This window comes from Physella acuta, unplaced genomic scaffold, assembly GCF_028476545.2.
Source record: "Physella acuta isolate Inbredline_101_S28 unplaced genomic scaffold, ASM2847654v3 ptg001058l, whole genome shotgun sequence".
Taxonomy (NCBI): Eukaryota; Metazoa; Mollusca; class Gastropoda; family Physidae; genus Physella; species Physella acuta.
The window spans coordinates 578,435-603,596 of record NW_026732575.1 but is presented as its reverse complement, the minus strand read 5'-3'; the positions used below and the strand labels follow the sequence as shown (position 1 = coordinate 603,596).

Below are 25,162 nucleotides of genomic sequence, written 5' to 3'. Positions count from 1 at the left end.
CAACTAAATTTAAAAACCTTATATTTCAGCATATATTTAAACTTTTGTCACGACAACTTTTTGAAAGAGGTCTGGTCAGAATTTTACAAGGTCAGAAATATCGTACCCTTTTTAGTATGCAAATGTTTCAAATTTGAATATTATTAACCATAAACTTTTTTTCAAATAAAAGATATTATTAACCCGTGACAAAAGTTTTAGTTTGCTTTAAGAACAATCATTTAAAATTATCATGGGCATTGTTTTATAAATTAAAAAGTTTCAGGCTTTTAAGTGTTAAGGAACTGCGAACTGAGAAAGACAGCAAGCAAAAAGTAACGAAAAGTAGGTCGTAAAAATATTATATCTGTGCTATTTGTAATACCGATTGTAAGCTTTGGGTGTTTCCCGGGTGATGGAAAATACGACTAACAAATACATGAGAAATCCAGCAGCTTTCCGGTGATGCCAAATACAATATGATGACAGATATAAAACTTTTTATAGAGAGTTTGTAAGATTGGGAAAAAATAATTATTTTTTATTTAATATGATAAAAAAATGGTTTTTAAAACACCTAATTTTTTTTTGTTCATTGAAGTTATTATTTTCTTAATACAAAAATGGACAAAATATCCAAAAGTGCAAGTAACCCATCATTACGAAAAATCAGGATTTTTTGTGATTTTGAAATGAGCATGTCCCCTTTAATGATATATCATGAAATATCATTATAAATATATTATTTACAATTTTAGTTCGAGGTCCATATGTGGCCCACAGTTCAAGCTAGACAGAACATAAAAATTCAATAGAATTATAAATTGGCACGGCCAAGCTATAATCACGTCATTTGTCTCAGCGCTGTGTGACTACAACCATGGGAACTCTGAAAATGTCTGCTGGAGTTTTTGTTCTAGTGTTGGCTCTCAATTTGTTTCTGGGTTCTGGTACGTTTCTCAACTTTTTAAAATAGTTAAGATGATAAATTAATTTTAATCGCGAAAATATTGCAGCAAAACTGGTCATAGTTCTTAAAAGTTTGCACAAATATGGAATGCAATCTAATCCTTCAGAGCTGTACTCTTGCTTTATGCATCAACCATTGAGACAAATAGCTTTATTTAATACATATTTACGTTTCGGATGGTACATCATATGACAGATAACGCGAAAGTCTCAAGTTCGAATCCTTACTTCGCGTCCTTAGAACGTCCCTAAGTCCTGGAATGTAACTGCGGCTTGGCATAGCGCTGACCACACTATCCTTTCATAAACCGAGGTCAGCAAAACAGGTGAATTCTACATCGCCTGCCAAACTGACTGTCAGGTTTGAAAGCGTATTTCACTTAACGTTTAATATACAACAAGTTGATAGACAAACTTTAATTAGAACTTTGAAAATGTAGTGACTTGTAAGGAAAGGTGTTGCGGTGGTATCGATTAAAAACTCTGCTGTAAGTATCTATATATATATATATATATAATACTCTACGTGGGACCATACTGGACACCACCACCACGTACGCAGGTTTACACGCCCCTCCCTCCCTCTCCAGGCATGCCCAACAAACCATATCGCTACCACCACCAGCCCCACCAGTCTGCTGAGCTGTAGTTCACGCCGAATGTTTACAGCCGTAGAACCAGGTTGAATAAGTGACAGCTATTAGTGGCAGCTAATTTAGTTTTTAAACGATTTGAAAGTAAGGGGGGGGGAGTAACTATTTATTCTTGATCTTTTCATTGACATTGTAAACTGTTGTCACGGACAGCTGCTTTCACAGGGGGCGCGGAGTGGGGAGGGGGGGTGGATTGTGAGGATAATCGTCCTCCACGAGCTACAGAGAGTGTTTAAAATCAAAATATTTTCAGTCGCAGCATTGGTAGTGTCGATTTCACAAATTTTGAAATACTGAAAAGTAAAAATGAAGTAATTAAATAGACGCATGCTACGCCGCGGGTCGGCTTGTGCACTTTAAAACGTATCTATTGCACATGTAGGTGTGTTTGCCACAGACCTCACAAGCATGTCTGACGCTCTGTCTGACATTCTAATCAAACTTCAAGCTATGCATGGAACTATAAATGAAAACCGAAACAAGCTTCAGTCAATCCCAAGCAAACTTCAAGATCTGAAAGAAACGGTACAAGAGAATCAAAACAAGCTTCAGGCAATACCAAGCAAATTTGAATATCTTACGGAAAGCCTGCAAGATAATCACATCAAGCTCGAAACTATAGAAGGAACTGTACAAGATAATCAAAACAGACTCCTGGCTATTCCAAACAAATTGCAAACGCTTCAAGAAACTGTACAACACAACAAAAAGCTACTACATGAATTGGAGGTAAATTTAATTTGTTTTAGTATAATTTTTTACTACTTAGCAGTTCTTAATTATATCGTTCGGATTTCTACAAACGAAAATTGAAGTCTTTTGCGTCAACGTTTTATGCCATATATGACGCTTGCATTTTCTGTCTTGATTTTCTTCCATGGCCTATGTTCTCCGACAAGGAAGTGGTTTTTTGACTGTAGGGTATTCTTTCGTAGATAAACTGCTGTACCCAGCCATAGAACCTCTTCTGTCCGGGCGCTAGAACTCGAAAGATTTCGGTTTAGCAACCATGAGATTTACTGGCCCGACAAACATATTTTTTATGTGCCCAAAGCACATGGGGCATATGAAGCAGAGCTCATCTGTTTCAATTACCTAGGCATACAAGTGGATATTGTGGTTAGCACTACGCCCAGCCGACTTTATTTACCTAACATGAGTTAGGTGTCCGTCATAGCTGGATGGACTCACGGTCGTTCTACTGATGTCGGGTTAGCTCTCTACCACTAGGCCAAGCCGTCTCGTACCGGGCCGACAATTCCAACCCAAAATGTGTAATCAATCGCTTAAAGCTGTGAAGTCTTGTGATCTAGCAGTATAACGCGCGTTTGTTATCCACAAATTTAATTTGTTTCCCGGAAACCGTCCAAAGACAAGGCCGTTCATGGAGAAACTAGGTGGTCTGCTACACTGTGAGAGGCCAGGTAAAGAGAAACCCCCAGGTAAAGACCACCTGGTGTATAGCCTATACTGGAAGAAGAGATCCTCCCTCCACTCATGAACAGACCACCTGGTGTGAAACACTAAGAGAGGGGGTAACCCCTAGCGAAACCCCTAGGTCAAGCAACCTATTCCAGCAAGTTTTAAACATAAAAAACGGAGAGGTTTAAAAAATATTTTTTAATGTTTAATTAACTTATATTAAAGTATTAATTGATCATAAATTCTAGAATAATGCACAATTAAAAATAAACGTTATAGACAAGTTTCCATTTTCGTTGTTTGTTAAATTATTTTATTGTAGCAGTAATTTATTATAAATTTTAAATTTCGTGCTAAAACAGTATTTCTTAATTATTAAAATAATATAGCAAAACAATGTTATCGGAAATAAAAATTAGTGTATTGCCAATTAATCTTAAGAAAAACAAGTACCTTTAAAAACTTTTTACATTCGTTTTCCTAAACCAGTTGTAACTTATAAATATTGTTTCGAAGGGGGGGGGGGGTAATATGGAAATATATGGAAATATATGGAAATGTATTTTAGTAAATCCGTATTTACTTTTAATAAAGCTTATAATTTATAACGTCAAAAAGTGTTTACTCAAAAGTGTGTGTATGTGGATATATATATATATATATATATATATATATATATATATATATATATATATACATATATATACATATATATATATATGTGTGTATAAATTGTATAATTATATTTCAGATGATATTTCCCATTCCTATTGAAATTTGCAAAATTAATATGAAGAGACCATTTTTTAATAAATACCTCGCGATCGATGGTGAAAAACTGGCTTTATGTGATACAGAAACTGATGGTGGAGGTTGGATTGTGATTCAGGTTTAGTTTATAAGTATTTTTCTTAACATAGTAGATAAATTGGCCGTTTTGGGAGAAATACACAGAGCGCTAGCTTAATAGTGTTGTCTTTTTTTCTAAAACCGAAAATAATATGCTAATTTTAAAACTTTTAAATACTCAAAAGTGTACTATTTTGCAGACTTTGTAAAATTCTGACCACTAGCTTTTTAAAAAAACTTTTCGTAACTAAATTTTTAAAATATACTGAAATATAAGCCTAAATAAAATATCGTTTTTAACTGTACCAAAAAATTCAAAATGCGGAGTTTTTTTTTTCGGTTTCCATGAAAACCAAAATCGTTTTCAATCTTTTTTTTTTGCTGTTTAATACTTACTTTCATGTGCCAAACATGGTAAAAGTATCCAGAAACTTTTAGATCTTAAATTAGAAAAAAAAAATAAAATTAGAAAAAATCGGAGTATCCCTTAATGACGTCATTTTATTGTGTGTACTTTTCCGGCTTTAGAACTGTACATATTTCGATTTGTTTTGGAAACGTGTTATTCCTTCCACATGAAGTCACGGTCTTTCACTATGCATCTTTCTAATTTCCTTTTGTTTTCTCTAGAGCATTCCCAACAGACAGAAAAAGGACAGACAGACAGATTAGCGTAGCTAGATGCACAAGTAAATAAAATATGACGTCACATGCTCTAAACCTTTTGTGGAAAAAAATTCAATTCAAATTTGAGCTATATAACGAAAAAAATTCTTGCCGAACGACCCCTCTTGGTATTTTGTAAGGTGGTAGGAGAACACCTAGGGGTGTCACAAAAAACTCGGCATATCTGGGAAAACTTCGTAAAGGGGTCAAAACTGACCAGTTGTATTTCCCTATATAATCTTTGTAAAAATATAGGAAAAACAGAGGGTAATTTCAAAACGGATTTTAGGGCACTTACCGTCTATACATCTGGCTAATGTTTTTGCATGCTTATAGGTAAATGACTTGGCCGTAGGGCAAACGTGTCGGTTTCACTCAAAGCCCTCGACGAGGGCTAAAAAGTGACCGCAAGTGAAATTCTCTTTATATGAGCACAATTTCGAAAAAAACTTTCGTCCGACGACCCCCCTTTAAATTTTGTGAGGTGGTAGGAGAACGCCTTGGGGTGTCACAAAAAACTCACAATGTCCGGGAAAATTCGGGAAATGGGTCAAAACTGACCAGTCGTATTTCCCCTATATAAAGTTTGTATTTTATGTGAAAAACAGGGTAATTTCTACACACATTTTAGGTTACTTAACTTCTGTACAATTGCCTTATTTTTTTTAATGCTCCTCTAAAAATGACTAGCGCGTATGGAAGAATGGTTGGTCAGACTCCAAACCCTCGACGAGGGCGAAAAATTGACCGCGAAGGAAATTCTACTTATATGAGATATAAATAAATTGACGAACGATTCCCCTAATATTTTTTGAGGTCGTAGACCAACCCTGGAGGGTAACAATAAAACTTTTTTATTTCCCGTTCGAAAAAAACCATCAGGGTCGTTAGTTTTTTTTCAAAAGCTATATTTCCTTATATAAACAATTGTTTGTGAAAATGTATACAAAGATTACGTAATTTGGCCTATGTGCAGGGGAGGTAACTTTTTAAAGTAATATTTTTTTTTAATTTATATTATTTTAAATTAGAAAACGAAAATCACAAAGTATAGCATTCGTTTAAATAAACATTTCGTTATAAATTATGTTATGAATTTTATTGAAATTGTAAAAAATAATATCTGAAGTTAATTCAATATAATATTTGATTTATACTATTAAGGAAGCCTTTGCAGTTCAAATAGCCTTGCGAGTAATTAGTATGTAAATATTCCACCAAATTTTCCAAAACATGAAAATACTCAGATTGGTAAACTTAGCCAGGGGTCGGCAACCTTTTGAGACGGAAGAGCCAAAATTCACAATTTCTCCAATTTTCCACTTGTTAAAGAGCCACTAATATTTTTAATTCAATATTATGATATTTGATTAGGATTTATATATATATATATATATATATATATATATATATATATATATATATATATATATATATATATATATATATTGCTTCAAATATGAAATAATTTGTATGCATGTAAAAGCATATACATGTTTCGCAGATAAAATATTAAAGTATTTTATCTCTTTCTGCAAGAATAATAAAATCAGTAAACCAAATATAGAATTTTAATTATTGAATAGTTTAGCCTTGCATGCCTTTTGAAAGTTTGTTCAACCCTGGCTCATAACTTAATTTCAGTTTCAAGAACGCCAATAGATTTTTATTTGTTATTTGGCTTCTTATCTTACTTAACTTTTATATTATATTCGTGCAATAAAACGCTTGCTCGCACTCCAAATGCCAACTTCTTCACCTCACTGTCCCATCCTGGAAGACTATTCCATGTGCCTTAACTCGCGGGTTTTAATTTAGAGCTTTCCAGGTATGCAGCGAAACGTACTTGTTTTACTAGACCTCCAACTATTTTAACTTGCTCTTTAGATCAGTAAACTTACCACTCCACAAATATGTGGTTTTCAAATCGAGCACTTTAATTTGTAGAGAACCAGCATCAATTCCAAATAGCTCAAAGATAATCTCTTTTGTTTTTGTGTTGAGAGAATCTAGTATAAACGTTACAGTACTTGCATTTGCTTTTAATTGTTCAAATCTCTCAGTGAATCCATCCTTCATTTCGTTTATAGTAATGCCGAATTGATTCATGATAATAGTAGCATTGGTTTTATCACGATATTTTTTCCCCACATTTTTCGAAATAAAGTATTTTACCGCTTTCCGTGTCTTCAACAAAATGAAGTAAATTTTTTTTCGAACTACTCTTCTTCAAGCAAGGCATAGGCTGGGTTTTCCTTTCCTTGCAGTTGTACATTAAGCTCGTTTAGTTTATTTGTGATATCCACCATGAAGTTGAATGTTTCAATTTGGGATAGAGAAGTTAATAGGAAGTTACATTGAAATAGGGATTAGCTTAATATTACAATAGAATAGCGAGTGTTTATTATAATATCTTTCATTACCGGGTGTTGCAGAACAATATTTGATGAGTTTGAAAATAAAATAAAATAATTATTAATATTTGTGCATGGAGCTGAAGAGCCGCCTCTTGACATCAAAAGAGCCGCATGCGGCTCGCGAGCCTAGTATATATATAGAGATAGATTAAGCTTTTGAATAAATCAAATCAACTCACTTAGCCGTTGTTTTACTAGTATCATTATCTCTTACATAAGCATTTTGATTTCTTAAAACACTGGATTGTCATTAAAACTTGCGTAATATAAAACATAATTAATCTATAGAATTAATCATACTAGCTTTCTTAAAGTTTATTTTAGCATTGCCATTATTTCTTATAGAGACGTATCAAAGGTGATGTGAACTTTACAAGAACTTGGAACGATTATAAAAATGGATTTGGTTCAACATCTGGAGACTTTTGGATCGGAAATGATGTAATTTCAAAATTGACAGATTTGGTAAGGAAATAATGGCTGCTTAAAAACCATGCATGGAAACTGAATTGTGTACTAAAACATTACTAAATAACACTTAGTGTTTTAGGGAACTGTGTTAAGTTTATTGTACCACACACGCACTGCACGATGTAGATGTTATCACGTAATTTCTAATTCTTAAAAAAATCACTTTAATTGATACAACTATACACTAGCTTGTTAGTTTACTTATAATATAACGGTTTCACAAAAACATTGAGACTGAGTAGTCTAGCTGTAGAGAGCTGGACTGCTAACCCGTAAGTCTCGAGTACGAATCCGGGTTAAATTTAGTAGACCGTCCTCTCTGGAAGAAAACCGATTGCGTCTATTGCTTTGTAATTGCAGTTTATTGCTGACCATACAATCTCTTCATATGCCGAGATCACAGAAACAAGTGAACTCTACTTAATTGAACTATAGACCGTTAGGTTTGAAAGGGAAACTTTACTTTACTTTTACTTTCACACAAACATGGGGTCTTTTCAACATCAAAATCTCAATTTGATCATAGCTTTTTCAACTTCATTTTTTAATTAACGAAGTATTTACTTTAAAATTGGTGCTTTTATGAACATTTAAATACATTGTATTTAAAACATTAACTAACATGACACGCGTAATTATGTCTCAAACAATCATTATTGATGGAGTAATTTTTGTATCTAACAAAAAAATCTTACATAAACTACACTACATCTTCTCAATTGACGCAAGGCGCATGTATACAACTTTAAAGGCAGTCTATTAATGAAAAAAAAAAATTATTTTCCTATCGGTAAACTAAAGTCTTTTCCATTTCATCGCAAGATATCACATTATTTTTTATTATTATATGATCTCTGTTATATAGATGAGATACATGTATTTTTTAATAACTCAACACTAAAAATAATGTTTTGATTTTAGTTGGCTTGATTTAGTTATATGCGGCATGGCAAAGCTGAGGATAGAATATATATAATGAATACAAATGGTTAAGGTTAGGTAAAACTTAGGGTTATGAATAGGAGATGGATAGGTATGGTAATATGTTAAAATTTAAAGGAGGTGACTGTAATTACAGAACTGGGGTAGTATATTATAGGGGAAGGGGGTATTGTGTTTTATCATTGCTTGATGCTATTTCTTTGCTTTATTTATGTCTCAGACTTGTAATCTTTATCAGCGAGCCTCGAAGTTGCCTCAGAGGCGTCCGCTGTTATAATACTTTGTTCATCATTCGACATTTGAAGACTGGTGTAGGTTCACAGTTTTCAGCTATCCTGTTGTCTTTGGTACATAAATATACATAAAAAATACATCGTGCTATGGGTGTTGGGGAGTCAATAATTACGTGGTAGAAAACGAGAACACAGCGAAATTGGGTGTTTAGGGGAGAGTGTGGGGCGGTAAGGAGGAGGGAATACACAAAAAAGCTATGTGTGTAAAATATTGGTCTAGTTCATATTGGGTTTGGAATTTTCCTGAAATAGAGTATTTATTTTAGAATGACGGGACAATTATTATATTGTACATTTTTAATTTGTTAAAATTGAATAAGTATCATTCGCCCTGTACATTCAAACCTACTACCTACAACAGTCTTTTTATTTATTTATTTATTTTGAAAATCAACATAAACACCAAACTTCAAGTTAGGTATCGCAGAAAACATAAAGAAACATAGCGGATGTAATAAATGGTATAAAAGGATGGAAATCTAAATAAAGGGAGACAGACCTGATTTACTGCCACACTCTGCAATTACATGATAGCTTCCCTTTTGGGAACAAAGCAACTAGATTAAAGATCGAGTAGCTTCCATATGATTAGTTATTAAGATCTTAATACATCAACAAAAATAAAAGTGTATGCTTGGTGTGAGGGTGGGGATTTTTAAGTGGCCGGAACGAATGAATCCAATAACACACAGTTCAAGTTCAACTATAATTGTTCTTTATTAAAATGATATATATGTTCAAGTTTCTACCTAACTGATCTACACTGTACTATTTACTTCTACTACTGACTGTTCATACCACATGCTACCTACTACTACTAACTGTTCACTATACTACTAACTACGCACTCCCATGACCAATCCTAACACTAACTTTCTGTTCCCTAGTTCTACATATTACGACCGTCTCTGACCGCTACCTAATACCTTCTCTACTCCTCGCTATCTACCTATCAACTCCTGGCCTATCTCCCTACTGACCCACGCCTCAGTGGTCAGCTGATCGTCCCACGTGACCGGTCAGTCCTGTGCGCCCATTGGCCTCTCTAACCAACCAACTAGGCCTATCGTCTGTTTCTGCTAACCTATATCTGCTAAACATGTCTGACGTAATCTTGCGTCATCACATATCTCCCTCCCTTTCTGTAGCTGACAAATTATATTTTTCAGCGTCTGCTACTAATCTAATACATCAACAACTATCTATCTTACTACTCTATTCTATCCCTAACATCAATCATATAAATCAAATACAAAATGGGACAGCACAGTTTACAAAAACATAAATTCTTGTGTCTGTGTTCCTGAATAAAAAAATGTCATTGCTCTAGTTCTCGTGCAAGTATCCTGACGTCTGTGGTGTCTCTGCTTGATAATGTATGTGGTATGTGTGAATCCAATCATGTGTAACTCAGTTCTGGCTAGGTTGTCGTGTACTGGCCTTGAGCTAATCTTAGTAGAATGTGTAACTGGTTGAACGGCTCAGCGAGTAGTGTAAGTGTATGTGTAAGTGTTATGTAATTGCTGGCGTTCCTCTGTGGTGGGTGGGTTGTGGCGAGTTTTGATGTAAATTCCCGTGAGGCGGGTGTAGGCGTAACTTTCGTTGGTCAATGTGATGACGCAACAATCTGATCTCAACGCTGGTTGAGACGTCCACGTAGAGTGGTTATGCGATGAACTGGAGCTGTCTGATGTGGTGGTGAACAATGACGTAACATTCCGACGCTGGGAACTTGGACGATGGGTCGTCTACCCTTTGTATGTGCCGACGTAGGTGTACGTAGCTGGCGGTCTGTTATTCAACTCCAGTGCGGGGGCGAAGCGGTGGCGATGCGTCCGTTGTCTTGACCAGGGCAATTCTCCGTTCGGCAGGGCTGTTCGTTGTCCAGGTAATTCAACGTAATTAGGGGCTTCAGGTGGCGGCATTCTTTGAAGTGTCTGCTTCATCTCGTCTCATTCTGTATAACGCTGGTGGGTCTGAAATTGTATTACGAGACCATGAGCAATGGCTTTACATGACCATTTATTGCCCGCGCAGACAAGTATTCAGACAGAGGTACCTTCCATTAAAAAAAACCTCAATCCCAAATGTAAACGTGCTGAACATTTGGCTGGCGGCATAACAAACATTAAAAAATAACATTACAACATAACCAAATAAAAAAAAAAAAAATCAGTACACTCTAATCTAACAACAATCTGTAAAGCCTAATAAACTCAATAGACGTAAACACTACCAGAGCTTAGAAATAGCTTCACAAAAAAGAATAGACATGTAAGTGTATATAAATAATATAGTGCCATTTCAAATCAACATTTAAACACGTGATCAAATAGTAGAGCAGCTCTCACTATCTGACTTCTGACTTGACTTAGACTGGCTTGCTTGACTTAATGACTGACTTCACTTATGACTTCAGTAACTTGACTGACTTCAGTAACTTGACTTATTTCACTTCGACTTCAGTAACTTGACTGACTTCAAATTAACAACTGACTTCACTTTGGACTTCCAAGACTTTTCCTTGACTTCAACTACTTCAATATGACTTCAAAGACTTCACTTTGACTTCAACAACTTCAATATGACTTCAAAGACTTCACTTTGACATCAACAACTTCAATATGACTTCAAAGACTTTTCTTTGACTGCAACATGACTTCAACAACGTCACTATGACCTCAACTACGACTTCAACAACTTATTGACTGACTTGACTGACTTCAAATAACTTCTTTGACTTCAGTTCTGACTTATACTTCACTGACTTCAATAACACTATTGACTTCAGATTAACTACACTGACTTCGACTTCAACTATATCGACTTCACGCCGATTTTCTCGACTAATTAGATCAACACAAAACTCGACTTGACTTCACAATTATGTCCGTTGTTCAAAATCATTTGTGGGGGCGGTCCGGGTCACATTCTTGGTCATGGGGTTGATGTTCTAGGGCAGTTGCGTGTTATCTATGTGTTGTACTTTCCGTTTCACTAATTCTAACGCTAACTCTGCTTTTGTTCTTGACATTTCTTACTATCTTGGCTATCTTGTTTCTTAACCTACTCTCTAAAGATGTTTCAACTTCTTCTCCTGTTTTGTCTAATGGTATGCCCTGTTTATAGCATTGAAACTCTGCCTCCATGGTTGTGTATGTGTGTGTGTGTGTGTGTTGAGGAAAGTAAACAAAACTAAGGCAACAGGGCGTAACAATAGAATGTGTAAGGCAGAAAAACCGCTGGCACAAACTATCCAGCACGGGTATAAACCCAAACGTTTAAACAATGATGGAAGGTACTTATCTTTTTGAACATGGTGACTGTTCCCTTGTATTGGTAATCCACTCGTTCCGGTTGAAGAAACCCGCTGTTGTGTTGAGTTGAAGAAAGCTGTACACCAGGTGTACTCCGTCATGAGTAGCTGATATACTTTCTTTCCTGTCCTCGACCCGCGCTCCACCAGATGTGAGGGAGGGGGTTTTTTAAAGATGGCGGGGACGAATGAATCCAATAACACACAGTTCAAGTTCAACTATAATTGTTCTTTATTAAAATGATATATATGTTCAAGTTTCTACCTAACTGATCTACACTGTACTATTTACTTCTACTACTGACTGTTCATACCACATGCTACCTACTACTACTAACTGTTCACTATACTACTAACTACGCACTCCCATGACCAATCCTAACACTAACTTTCTGTTCCCTAGTTCTACATATTACGACCGTCTCTGACCGCTACCTAATACCTTCTCTACTCCTCGCTATCTACCTATCAACTCCTGGCCTATCTCCCTACTGACCCACGCCTCAGTGGTCAGCTGATCGTCCCACGTGACCGGTCAGTCCTGTGCGCCCATTGGCCTCTCTAACCAACCAACTAGGCCTATCGTCTGTTTCTGCTAACCTATATCTGCTAAACATGTCTGACGTAATCTTGCGTCATCACACTTGGGTGTTTAAAATGCAGTTGTAGTATCAAAGGATGGGAGCGGACCTAGCTCTCTACCTGGCCCTGCATGCATTTTTTTTTAAAGAAGTGGGAGTACTTACCGTTGCATGACGGATTGGTATGGCACTGAGATGTATACTGTTGGTATACTGTTGCTTGTGGTATTGCGTCCAGAGTTTCTTCAAGGCTTTTCTTCGAGGTGAAGGGGCTCTGCCCCCCCCCCCCCCCGAAGAAAGTCTACCTCCCTCCGAAAATATCAAGTGCCCCCCCCCCCTCACGGAGAAAAATTCTGGAAGAAACACCGATTGCGTCTATTGCTTTGTAATTGCAGTAACATAACATGCCGTTTGGGGGGATATTTACAAGGTAGTTAGAGTGATGCATAAGATATAATGAATAAATAGATAAATAAGTAAATAAATACATAAAATACATTGGGTTTAAAGCACGTTGGTTTAAAAAAGTGATCTAAGGCTGGTTTAGAACATTTTACTAATAAATGAGGGTGAAAATTATAAAACATAGTAGAATAGTCGAAAATAAAGTAGGTTTACGTTGATTTCATCCCATTTTGTACAATAAACATCTACGTATATAATTCTCTTCATGGGGACCATTCGGGACAAGACGTAGACGCACGCCGAACCTCCCCTCTCTCACTCTCCATGCATACTCAACAGACCATGTCGCTACCACCCTCACCCTACCAGTCTTTTGAGTTGTTTACAATCGTAGAGCCCGGTAAAATTATTATTTACGGCTATTAGGGGCAGAAAATTTAGGCTTTAAACGATGTAAAAATAAGGGGAGGTAATTAAAAGCTCTGCTTGATGTTTTCATTGTCGTCTGTAAACTATCGTCACGGATGGCTGTACAATACTAGATATAACAGGAAAAAAAAAAAAAAAAACTAATCAAAGCTGATGTTCCGGTGGGTGGGGGCATGGTGAGGTCGTTGGGGGTGGTGAAGGGGGGGGGGTGTTACCGAACAGGTTGGTATGTGAGCGATTGAGCGGGAGGAGATAAAGTGTTGTGTTTTAGGGTCGATGTGCATAGTCGTAGCCATGATTATTTGACTGCTTAGTACCGACATGTTTTGGGTGGGTACAGAGGCGTAGCGACTCTTCCCGGCTCCCGGGGACAAACTTTTCGATTTGCACCCCCCCCTCGAGATTTCGATTTGCATCCCCCCCCCCTCAAACTTTCGATTTGCACCCCCCCCCGTCGAGATTTCGATTTGCACCCCCCTCAAACTTTTCATTTGCACCCCCCTCAACCTTTCAATTTATTTTTCCAACCCATTTTGGCGCCCTCTAGGGTCGGCGCCCGGGGACATATGTCCCCCCGCCCCCCCCCCCTCGCTACGCTACTGGGTGGCTAGGTGTGAAGCTATAATGATGTGTGGGGATACGGTGGAGTTTTAAAAATTGGTTAGCAGTGTTCTCATGAAAGAATTTGAATAATTTCGTACATGTTAATAAAGGTAGGCAAAACCATTTTAAGGATGACTTTCCGGAAATTCAACTCCATGTGAAAAGAGGTGGGGTCTAGGGGGGGGGGGGTGAGGAGATAAACGGATGGGGTCATGGGGTCATGTAAGCTGTGGACCAATGGACAGTAGATATTAAATACTATTTAATTAGTGTTAAAACATCATTACAATGTTTGTTTGAATGTTATGTCAATAAAACCGATACAAAAAAGGAGCAATAGAAACCATATTCATACATAATAAATAGTACGAAAAGAGATGGGGCACGAGGGTTGTAGGGGTGGGGTCATGGGGTCACGAGGGTTGTAGGGGTGGGGTCATGGGGTCACGAGGGTTGTAGGGGTGAGGTCATGGGGCCAAAAACATCAGAAAGGGGAGGGATTGGTGAGACACCAGAGGCGGTGATGCGTATCTAAGGTGTTGTGATCAAGAAACTCGGAAGCTAGGAGTTAAATATATATTACCCAACCGTAAACCTTATACATTCGCTGTTGTAAATAAGTTTAGTATTAAACCGCCGTAGAGGTTGTATACTGATCGAGAAAAAAAAATACGATGCTCTTTTAGACACGCTCTGCATTGCTACTATAATGTAGGCTACAACTTGACCAACATGCATTGCTGAGGTGGAGATAGCCAAATAAAATTCTAGAATTGGACGATGAAGACATATGACAAATATGAGCGGAAGATTGTATTGAATCTGGCTAAAACTGTTAATGGGCTGTTGAAAAAAAGGATACATAGATGGATGGATAATGTAAGTGGCAAATGTGAAGATACGTAGTGAATGGAAAGTCTTGAAATTTCTGCTATTAATATAGCACACAATTGTTTACAGTTACTAATAAATTAATGTTTATAATTGTATTAAATCTTCAAATCGATTGGACTGTGCGTCTGGTGTATACATGTCACTTAAAAGCACATTTAAATCATCAGTCATGGCATTAAATATTTAAAATACATTTAAATGGACCTAGATTAAGTAACGTGCTATTGTAATGGCGAATGCATCCTAATGTATTTCGTTGAGTTTTTAAATTTTACAAAACAATAGCTAACTAACGAAACAAATACTATACATCTTCACTTTATATGACGAAGGTGCATTTACTGCACATACAGTATGTTAATAGAGGAAAAAATTAACAAACGGTGTTTTTATTTTTATCGTGAAAAAAGCTAAGTGTCTTGATCAGTTGATTTCAGAAGTGTTTATTAGATAAACGATTTACAGATTAGTTAGATATTTTAGGAAGGGTAACACAGCTTATATGATAAAGATCGTGGTTATGTAACGAACCTTAAAGAATAGTGTAATGCAGTCAGCAGGATATTTTCCAATGGTCATTTCTTCCTCTACCGGTTTTATCAACAGTTCTATTCCACACCATCCCACCTGCCCTCACCTTAATTATATTAACCCCATTACACAACATACATATAGAGATACAAATAAGATACGTTGTAAGATTTAGAATTAGGGCTATTGAGCTTATCAAAAGAAGGAAAATAACATAAGGAATATATGTTGTAAGGGAAGATGGGTTTATTACTTGCTATCGTGTTACAACTGCAGGCAATGTAAGGAGATTAATGAAAAGGAGGGAGTTCTAGAAAAGCCATACGTAAATTAAATATAAATAGTATTTCTTGTAAGGGAATATATTTTTAAGTAGCAATGTTAGCAGGCAATAGATAATGTAATATTTCCTTTCTCAACAGACGTCTTTTGTTTTAATGATGGTATAGATACAGTAACTATCAAAATTAGTATACTCAATATTTTCTTTTTACAAAGAAAGTTTTCAAGCAATGTATGTATTATTGTAATAATGTGTTTTGGAAAAAAAATGTATATTGTTTATAGTTTTTGTTACATTTTTTAGCAGTATGTATACTTATCATATAATATTAGCAGATCACTACTTAAAATATTTTAAACACAATGCAATATCTAAATATTTCTAATTTTTTGTCTAACACAGGGTTATAATGAACTCAGATTTGACATGAAGTATAAAGGTAAAGACTACTACGCTGTGTACAGAGATTTTAAGGTAGAAAATGAAGCAGCAAAGTATAAGATGAGCAACACGTCATTCAGTGGTGGGAATGTTGGAGACGAGTTTAGTCAGCACAGCGGCGATAAGTTTACAACCTTTGACTCTGATAACGATGAGTGGTCAGATGGCAACTGTGCTGTAGACTGGAGTAGCGGTGGTTGGTGGTATAAGGCTTGTCACGGTGTTAACGTCAACGGTGAATGGGCGAGTCTTGTTAGTAAGAAAGGAATTCATTGGCATAGCATTACAGACACGTCCGTCTCTCTAGACTTTGTTGAGATGAAACTTCGTCGCATGTAAACAACCCGAAACGATGCTATGGTAAAATAATGGGCAAACAGTAATCAAATTATTTATAAAATCTTCAGAACCATAAACAACATTACATATATTAAAATAAATAGATGTAAACTTGTATCTAAGGCAATATTTTCTTGATGATGAGTATGACTAAGAAGTTTAAAATTAAGGAACATTAAACCATACATTTTTTTTTAAAAATGATTTTAAAAACTCCAACAGAGTTTGTTTGCTATTATGATTAATAAAGCTATTTATGCAGTCATCTAGAATTGAAATATCTCATAGATTGACTGTGTGTGTGTGTGTGTGTGTGTTAGCCATTAAAAGAGGACAAAAAACGACTATGATGGTATAATTTACTTCTTGCATAATCATAACTAGACTAGTAGTGCATCTAACACTAAATCTTCAATTAGCCATTCACCCGGATCGTGTGAAGTTCAACCCTGGTAACGCGTGCAATTTTTTCAATAATTTTTTTTTCGTATAGTTTTTCAAAAGATATTTATGCCATCCAACATCACATAAAGTAGATTGTAACTGTTAATTAGGGATCTGTAAAGCTTTGTATTATAAATGTGAAAATTAGGCGGTCATATAGTAGAATAAAAATAGATTATTTAAGTTAATCCTATGTTTAAGTAGTTAATATTTTATCTAATGTATCTCATATCGAGCATGTTTGTTTATTAAGAAATTTCTAATATCACATATAAGTACATATCAGTACAAAAGAAAAGTTTAATTTTGAATATTTTTTATTACTGAGATTGAAATATTCTTTTCTTATCGTTTTCAAGGTATATAACCATACTCACTGATTAAATTGACAATTTTAATTGTTACCTCCCGTGAACAATTTAGTGTCGATTGTGTACAATACAATGTAAATGGTAGCCGCAGTGAGGTTAATTCAATTAGTAAGTAATAGCCTTTATTTAGGACAGATCGTTCATCACTTGAGAGGGGGGGGGGGGGTGGTGTCAGGTATGCAGACCACTTTTGTATAGGAAGGGGCGCCCGCTACCCACTACCAACACCAGGTTTGGCACCACTCCTTGTCCCCGTAAATGCAATACCTGTCATTTCACCCTTCAGGTTGAATCACTTCAGCTGCCTAAGGGAACCCTAAAAATAAAAAAAAATCACTTTGAACACATAATAAAAATCTTCTGAATTATCAAACAGATAATAACTCAAGTTATTTTTTTACCTTAATGTTATTTTTGGTATTAGCTCGAGTACTAGCCTTATTTCTTTATCTCTGGTCCTAGCTAAACGTTGTTTTAGCGTTGCTCGTCATTACGTTTCAAAATCCCCTTTAACAAGTTAGATGTGTTCCCAGAGTATTGCTGCCATCAAAGACATTTGTATGTGTGTGTTCCCATAGTATTGCTGCCATCAAAGACATTTGTATGTGTGTGTTCCCAGAGTATTGCTGCCATCAAAGACATTTGTATGTGTGTGTTCCCAGAGTATTGCTGTTATCAAAGACATGCTGTCACGGTAGGGGGAGCGTGACTGGGTAATAATAATCATTAAAAAAGTTTTAAAAAACCCACGTTTTCTGATTAAACTAAAAAGTAGAAAATAAATACTATACATCACAATAATGCAAGCGATCACTCTACTATAAGCGATCAAAAACGTGGGGCGCCGAAGTAAAAGTTATATTACTATTGATTAGATAATACTATTGACTTTTATTAGGGAGCTTGTAGAGAGTCAACAGTATTAGAAACTGTAAGAAAATCACGGCGCCCCACGTTTTTGATCGCTTATAGTAGAGTGATCGCTTGCATTATTGTGATGTATAGTATTTATTTTCTACTTTTTAGTTCAATCAGAAAACGTGGGTTTTTTTAAACTTTTTTAATGATTATTATTTTCTACTTTTTAGTCTTTGTCTGTTTGCATTAAAATCTTGCTATCGATTTTATCTTTTCACTTTTTTTTGGGTAAACGAAGACAATTCGTAAAAAGACAACTCGTAAAAAGACAACTCGAAAAAAAATCGTTGTGTGAATACGTTACTGACTAGAACACATAGATTTGAACCCGTGTCGAGTGGGATAGCAATCGTGTGCCCAACCACTCGACCATATCGTCTCCCCCAAACTGGCCTACATCCTGTAAGTTTAAACTCGGTTCAAAGTAAATTATTTGCCCCTAAGCCTGTGTCAACGTGGGATCGTTCGCTTCACTGCGCGCGAGGTACGCGTCGCTGGTTTTTTTTCTAATGGCTCGCAGAGGAGAATTATATATATAGATTATATAGCGGTCTAAAATGCTCAATAAAATGTTTCCATTGATCAATTTAGTAATAATAACAATTGCATATTCTATGGTCATCCAAAAGAAAGCTTCCCTGAAAATTTCAGCGCGCTAGCTAACTGGGAAGTGCCAGAAATTTCGATCGCAAGATTTGATTGGAAAGACAAACAAACACAGAAACACAGACACAGAGAAAGCAAGTTAAAGAAAACGTGGGAAAATGGGATACGAAGGTTCTATACGGCTACTGGGGAAATATTTGTGGCACAGCCTAAATGTAAACCCCTCAAGGTGATAGCTTCCTGGTCTACATATGTCGAATCTACCTGTTTTACTTTAGTTATGAAAGATGTACATTTTTACAAATAAACACACACACAAAAAATCGAACACATCCACACACATACGCATATATATATATATATATATATATATATATATATATATATATATATATATATATATATATATATATATATATATATATATATATATATATATATATATATATATATATATATATATATATATATATATATATAAAATACTAAAGTTCAAGTTCCCCTTAGATCTGAGAAAGATGCGTATGCGTATGATGCAGTGTGTCCTTCGCTAACCTATGCAGAACGCCAAATTATTTAACCTCTGTTTCTTCAATATTGGCTGGAGAACTTTGTGCTTCAAATCTTACACTGGCGGGCTCGATGTAGAGAATGATATACTAAACTAACATTTAAATGTAAACATATTCTCATGGCGTTTTGTTTTTCATCAGTTTTATATATTTTGGCGCAATTATGACAACGTTGTTGACTTTTTGTTCTTTTACATATAATTCCATCATTATTCATTCACCCGAAGACAAGAAATTGTACAGACATTTTTTTTTAAATTGCATCATGCATCATCTGTAAGCTGTTTATTAACTATATTTTTAGGGTCATATAAATCTGCTGATAAATTTATCACCCTGCGGTTTGAGCCAGGCCAAATGTAAAGTTTTATTCAAAAGTTTAAAATTAGAAACAAGGAATTTTCAGTTTTCGTAAATCTGCCTAATATCATATGCGAGGCTTCTTAAACAACTAGTGTTAATTTTAGAGATTTATGAGATTCTTAACGACACATCGTGTTCTATCATTTTTAACACGTTTTTCTTAACTCAGCTTCGCGTTTGTGGATGTGTGGATTTGTTTGTTGTTAAAATTGACATCGAAAATTAGCCCACTTCTGATTGCTCTAGAGACCTGAAATTTGGCATGCATGCTACTTTCGCCTAACAATTTCAGATGCAATCATAAAAACTAGCAATTAGTGACCGTAATTAGCTTAATTTAATTACGCCCCAAGGACCATAAAATCGAGGACATGATTTCTAAACATACCGACAAGACTTGAGGCCTATTGACACAGTTACTTCGGCCACAATCGATGTGAGCGCGCTGGCCGTGATCGTATAGTGGTTAGTACTTCGCGTTGTGGCCGCGACAACCCAGGTTCGAATCCTGGTCGCTCAAGATTTTTTTAGTCCGTGTATTTATAAACACTTTTTTAAAAACCACGTTTTTCATGTGTAGCAACGGACTAAAAAGGAGAAAATAAAATACTTAAAAAAAACTTTTTAAAAAACCACGTTTTTTATGTGTAGCAACGGACTAAAAAGGAGAACGGACACGGTAACACATTGTTAACGGTGACACGGTTGGTACGCTGGGCATGCTAAAATACACATAAACACGTTTTTCCTTAACTCAGCTTCGCGTTTATTTGTTTGTTTATGGGAGATTTGATCACGTGATTCGTGAGTAGATCTCCACGCCAGCAACGTAAATTACACCCTTTCTCTGTTTAAAGCGTATCGGTCGCTCAAGATTTTTTTAGTCCGTGTATTTAAAAACACTTAGTCAAGTCATACTTAATCAAGTGATTAGATAAAGTAGAAAATAAACTATATAAAAAACTTTTTAAAAACCACGTTTTTCATGTGTAGCAACGGACTAAAAAGGAGAAAATAAAATACTTAAAAAAAAACTTTTTAAAAAACCACGTTTTTCTTGTGGACTAAAAAGTAGAAAATAACTATTTACATACATTTGATGACAAAAAACGTGGGTCGGGCAGATGGGTCGGGAAATTTGATGGTGAACGTACCCACGTTTTTTGTCATCAAATGTATGTAAATAGTTATTTTCTACTTTTTAGTCCACAAGAAAAACGTGGTTTTTTAAAAAGTTTTTTTTTTAAGTATTTTTTCAAATTGTAATTCAGTAAACTTTATAAAATCTAAGAGTCGACCCACGTGCATTATTACATTGAATCTTGTTATTAAAACATTTAATATGCAGTTTTTGTGCAATATTACTCCAGTTTAAAATATGTGTAATTGAATATGTAACTTATTAAAAAGAACAGTACCAATCTAAACTAGTTTTCCGACTCACGATTATTGCCAGCACACAACATTACAATAAAGAAGGGCGGCGTAGTTTGTCGATTGGGTAAAGCAGACACAAAATCCTTCAGTTCGAATCACAGTTTCATGTCAGTAGAACATCCTTGAGTACACCCAGCCCTGGTGGGTACCTACTAATGTTAGGGGAAGTAAAGAGGCTGGGCATAGTGCTGGACACGCTATCCCTTATAGACTGAGGTCATTAAAATAAGTGAACTCTTCTACGCCTTACTCATAGACCGTCTGTCTTGCAAAAAGTTTTATAAAAATCGGAGATACAATTCAAGACTTAAATCTACAAAGCTCATTAAAAGGCAACTGTAAGAGACCAACGTAATATGATTGATTTGGAAGCTGGGGTGGAAGCTGCTAAATGAAATATACCGTTTAGTTGATTAAAACTTCCAGCTTGTCGAGTACAAAGGTGTTCTATAACCCAGGTGTTACACTTTAGTGTGGCGTTAAAATTAAATTATCCTTAAGATTATTACATAGGTTACTATATTTTCCATATTAAAAGCAAAAGAACGTTTTCTATTACGTCCACATGAAGCCATACATTTTATCTCTCTACAAGATGTCAAGTATTGACAATAACTATATTTGTTTTTAACTAAATTAGTTTTTAATGACATTCAATTTTAGAAAAAAAATATTAATGTAAAGAATATTTGAATACTAGCCGTCCCGGCCAGTCCCTGCTCTGGCGTCTGTGAAAAACCTTTCTGATAAAGACCATTACCTGTGTGTTTAGTAATCATCATAAACCCGGCATTGCCCACCCAAACCACAACCAACCAAAACAACAAAACGCAAACATAATGCTAACACAATTACAAATACAAACGAAAACAAAAACCTAACAACAAACCCAACCAAAACCACAAACACCAATACAAACACAAAGAAAAAACAAACAAAAAAGCAAACGAAAACAAAAACCTAACAACAAACCCAACCACAAACACCAATACCAACAACAACAAAAAAACAACGAAAAAGCAAACGAAAACAAACCAAATCCAAACGCAAAACCAACCAAAAACACAAATACAAACCCAAAGAAAAAAACACAAACAAAAACGAAAAAAGAAAGAACAAAAACGAACCAAATCAAAACGCAACCACTAACGCAAACCCACCTAAACACAAAGAAAACACTAACGCGAACATAAACGCCCGGGGCGGAATCACCTGTTTTAGCTTAATGAACGACTATAGTACCCCAATTTATTCATAGTCTTTTGCACTCACTTAAACGAACGCGCCTGTTTCAATTTGATGAACAATTATAATACTCCAAGCTTATCCGTAAAATACCTACAACATTTGCACTTGATCAATCCCCGCTAATTATGTAATTATTTTTTTTTCCCAACACCAAAACAAAGTAATTAAAAAGTAAATTATTTTCCACTAAATGCAATGGTTTTATAAAGGGAAGTAATTGTGTTTTCCTAATTTATCAAAGGGAAGTAAGTGCTATAGGACTATATAAAGACATAATTAGAATTTTTGTAAAAAGATGATATTTTTTTAAAACTTGCGTTGAATGAACATGCCGACAATTATTACTATAATTTGAAAAATGAAAATGATTTCCCAACACTTTCAATAGTAATTTTTTAACTCATAAATTTAGAGAAATGCGCACGATAATATTATAACACTTTAATCCATCCAAGACCAACGACAAACATATGCGATACAGAATTGAGCTTTATATATTAGATTTAGAAATGTATTTTCATACGTTTCACTTTCATTATGTTTGTATCTATTGAAGGCTAGACACCACACATGTTTTGACAGTTTAAAAAAATAGTAACACCATTCAGCTATTTAACCTGAATTATGTATAACTAGCCGTCCGAGCCAGGCCCTGCTCTGGCCTCAGTGAAAAACCTATCTGTAAACGACCATGACAAGTGTGTTTTGTAATCAGTATATACCCGGCATTTCCCACCTTAACCATTACCAACCAAAACCAAAACACACAAAAAAAGAACCGCGAACATAACACAAACAAACACAACAAAAACACAACACAACCACAACACAAACAAAACACAACACAAACAAAACACAACACAAACAAAACACAACACAACACAAACAAAACACAACACAACACAAACCGGGGCGGCTAGTATTATATAAAATTGTATATCTTCTTGTAGTTTGGTGCAGGTGTCTTTAAAAGAGCTCTCTAAAACCTATTTGTAAAGAAACCTGACATGTGTGTTTAGTAATCAGCATATACCCGGCATTGCCCACCCTAACCACAACCAACCAAAACACAAATAAAGAAAGGAAACATAACATAAGCGCAAACACTAATACAAACGATAACACAAACCCAAACCCAACCACAAAAACAAAACCAACCACAAAAACAAACACAAACCCAAAGAAAAAAAACACAAACGAAAACGAAAAAGAAAAAGAAAGAACGAAAACGAACAAAATCAAAACGCAAACCCAACCACTAACGCAAACCCAACCTAAACACAAAGAAAACACAAACGCGAACATAAACGCAAAGTGCTTATAGTCTAGCACGGGGCGCCTAATCGCACCATGCTGGGGCGCCGGCGGAATCGCTTGTTTCAGCTTAATAAACGACTATAATACCCCAACTTATTCATAGTCTTTTGCACTTTCTTAAACGAACGTAGGCGCCAAACCAAACACAGGAGGCCTGGGGCCCCAAATAGCACCCTGTCTGGGCGCCAGAGGACAATTATAATACTCCAAGCTAATCCGTAAACGGAAAGAAATAAACATATAGGACATGTAGGACCTGGTTTATAACTGTTATTGAATTTAAAAAATAATTAGTAAACAGTAAGTTCAGTGTATAGAATAAATAACAGGCAGTGTTAAAAATACCTACAACATTTGCACTTGATCAATCCCCGCTAATTATGTAATTATTTTTTTCCCAACACCAAGACAAAGTAATAAAAAGTAAATTCTTTTCCACTAATGCAATGTTTTTTAAAGAGAAGTAATTGTGTTTTCCTAATTTATCAAAGGGAAGTAAGTGCTAAAGAGCTAAATATAAATAATTTTCAGACATAATTAGAATTTTTGTAAAATGTGATATTTTTTAAAACTGTGTTTAATGAACATGCCGACAATTATTACTTTCAGTTTGAAAAATGAAATTTATTACCCAACACTTTCAGTATTAATTTTTTAAACCATGCATGTAGGCCATGAGCGCTTTAATTATCTAACACTTAAATCCATTGAAGTATCCACGACAAACATTTTACAAACATACAGAATTAAGCTTTAATATTAGATATTATTGGTAGCACTATCTGGATCTGGTATTCAGACGTAAGTCATGTGATTAGAAGTGTAACGTAGGGGTTAGTCATGTGACCAGAAAATGCAATGTAGTGTTGAATCAAGTGGCCAGCACCTAAGATGTTGTGGTGCCTGATGTGACCATCACCTGACATGTGGTGGTACCTGATGTGACCATCATCTGACATGTGGTGGTGCCTAATGTGACCATCACCTGACATGTGGTGGTACCTGATGTGACCATCATCTGACATGTGGTGGTGCCTAATGTGACCATCACCTGACATGTGGTGGTACCTGATGTGACCATCATCTGACATGTGGTGGTGCCTAATGTGACCATCACCTGACATGTGGTGATGCCTGATGTGACCATCATCTGACATGTGGTGATGCCTGATGTGACCATCATCTGACATGTGGTGATGCCTGATGTGACCATCATCTGACATGTGGTGGTGCCTAATGTGACCATCACCTGACATGTGGTGATGCCTGATGTGACCATCATCTGACATGTGGTGATGCCTGATGTGACCATCATCTGACATGTGGTGGTACCTGATGTGACCATCATCTGACATGTGGTGGAGACTCATTTGATCATCACCTGAGGTGTGTGAATGAGTCAT

At 35.7% G+C, this 25,162-nt stretch overlaps 2 protein-coding genes across 3 annotated transcripts; one reads left to right on the top strand and one right to left on the bottom strand.

The window, feature by feature from the left end:
- Window positions 1–833: 833 nt before the first annotated feature.
- Window positions 834–16,692, top strand: LOC131955182 (fibrinogen-like protein A). 2 transcript variants are annotated; one of them, XM_059319193.1, is made up of 5 exons: window positions 834–929; window positions 1,984–2,330; window positions 3,775–3,912; window positions 7,301–7,420; window positions 16,106–16,692. In XM_059319193.1, the coding sequence occupies exons 1-5, from the start codon at window positions 860–862 to the stop codon at window positions 16,481–16,483; spliced, it is 1,053 nt and encodes a 350-aa protein (XP_059175176.1). In that variant the 5' UTR covers window positions 834–859; the 3' UTR covers window positions 16,484–16,692. The 2 variants fall into 2 exon arrangements, with proteins under 2 accessions (XP_059175176.1, XP_059175177.1); XM_059319194.1 differs by lacking the exon at window positions 3,775–3,912.
- Window positions 16,693–24,565: 7,873 nt separating this feature from the next.
- Window positions 24,566–25,162, bottom strand: LOC131955196 (histidine-rich glycoprotein-like). Its single transcript, XM_059319216.1, has one exon. It carries the CDS (start codon window positions 25,160–25,162, stop codon window positions 24,566–24,568), a length of 597 nt encoding a protein of 198 aa, XP_059175199.1.

Bases quoted from the DNA above. Each gene is read 5' to 3' on its own strand.
- LOC131955182 (XM_059319193.1), top strand. From the start codon at position 860: ATGGGAACTCTGAAAATGTCTGCTGGAGTTTTTGTTCTAGTGTTGGCT. The intron at 3,913-7,300 runs GTTTAGTTTATA...TATTTCTTATAG, and splicing joins GAGGTTGGATTGTGATTCAG to AGACGTATCAAAGGTGATGT. The intron at 7,421-16,105 runs GTAAGGAAATAA...TGTCTAACACAG, and splicing joins TTTCAAAATTGACAGATTTG to GGTTATAATGAACTCAGATT.
- LOC131955196 (XM_059319216.1), bottom strand. From the start codon at position 25,162: ATGACTCATTCACACACCTCAGGTGATGATCAAATGAGTCTCCACCAC.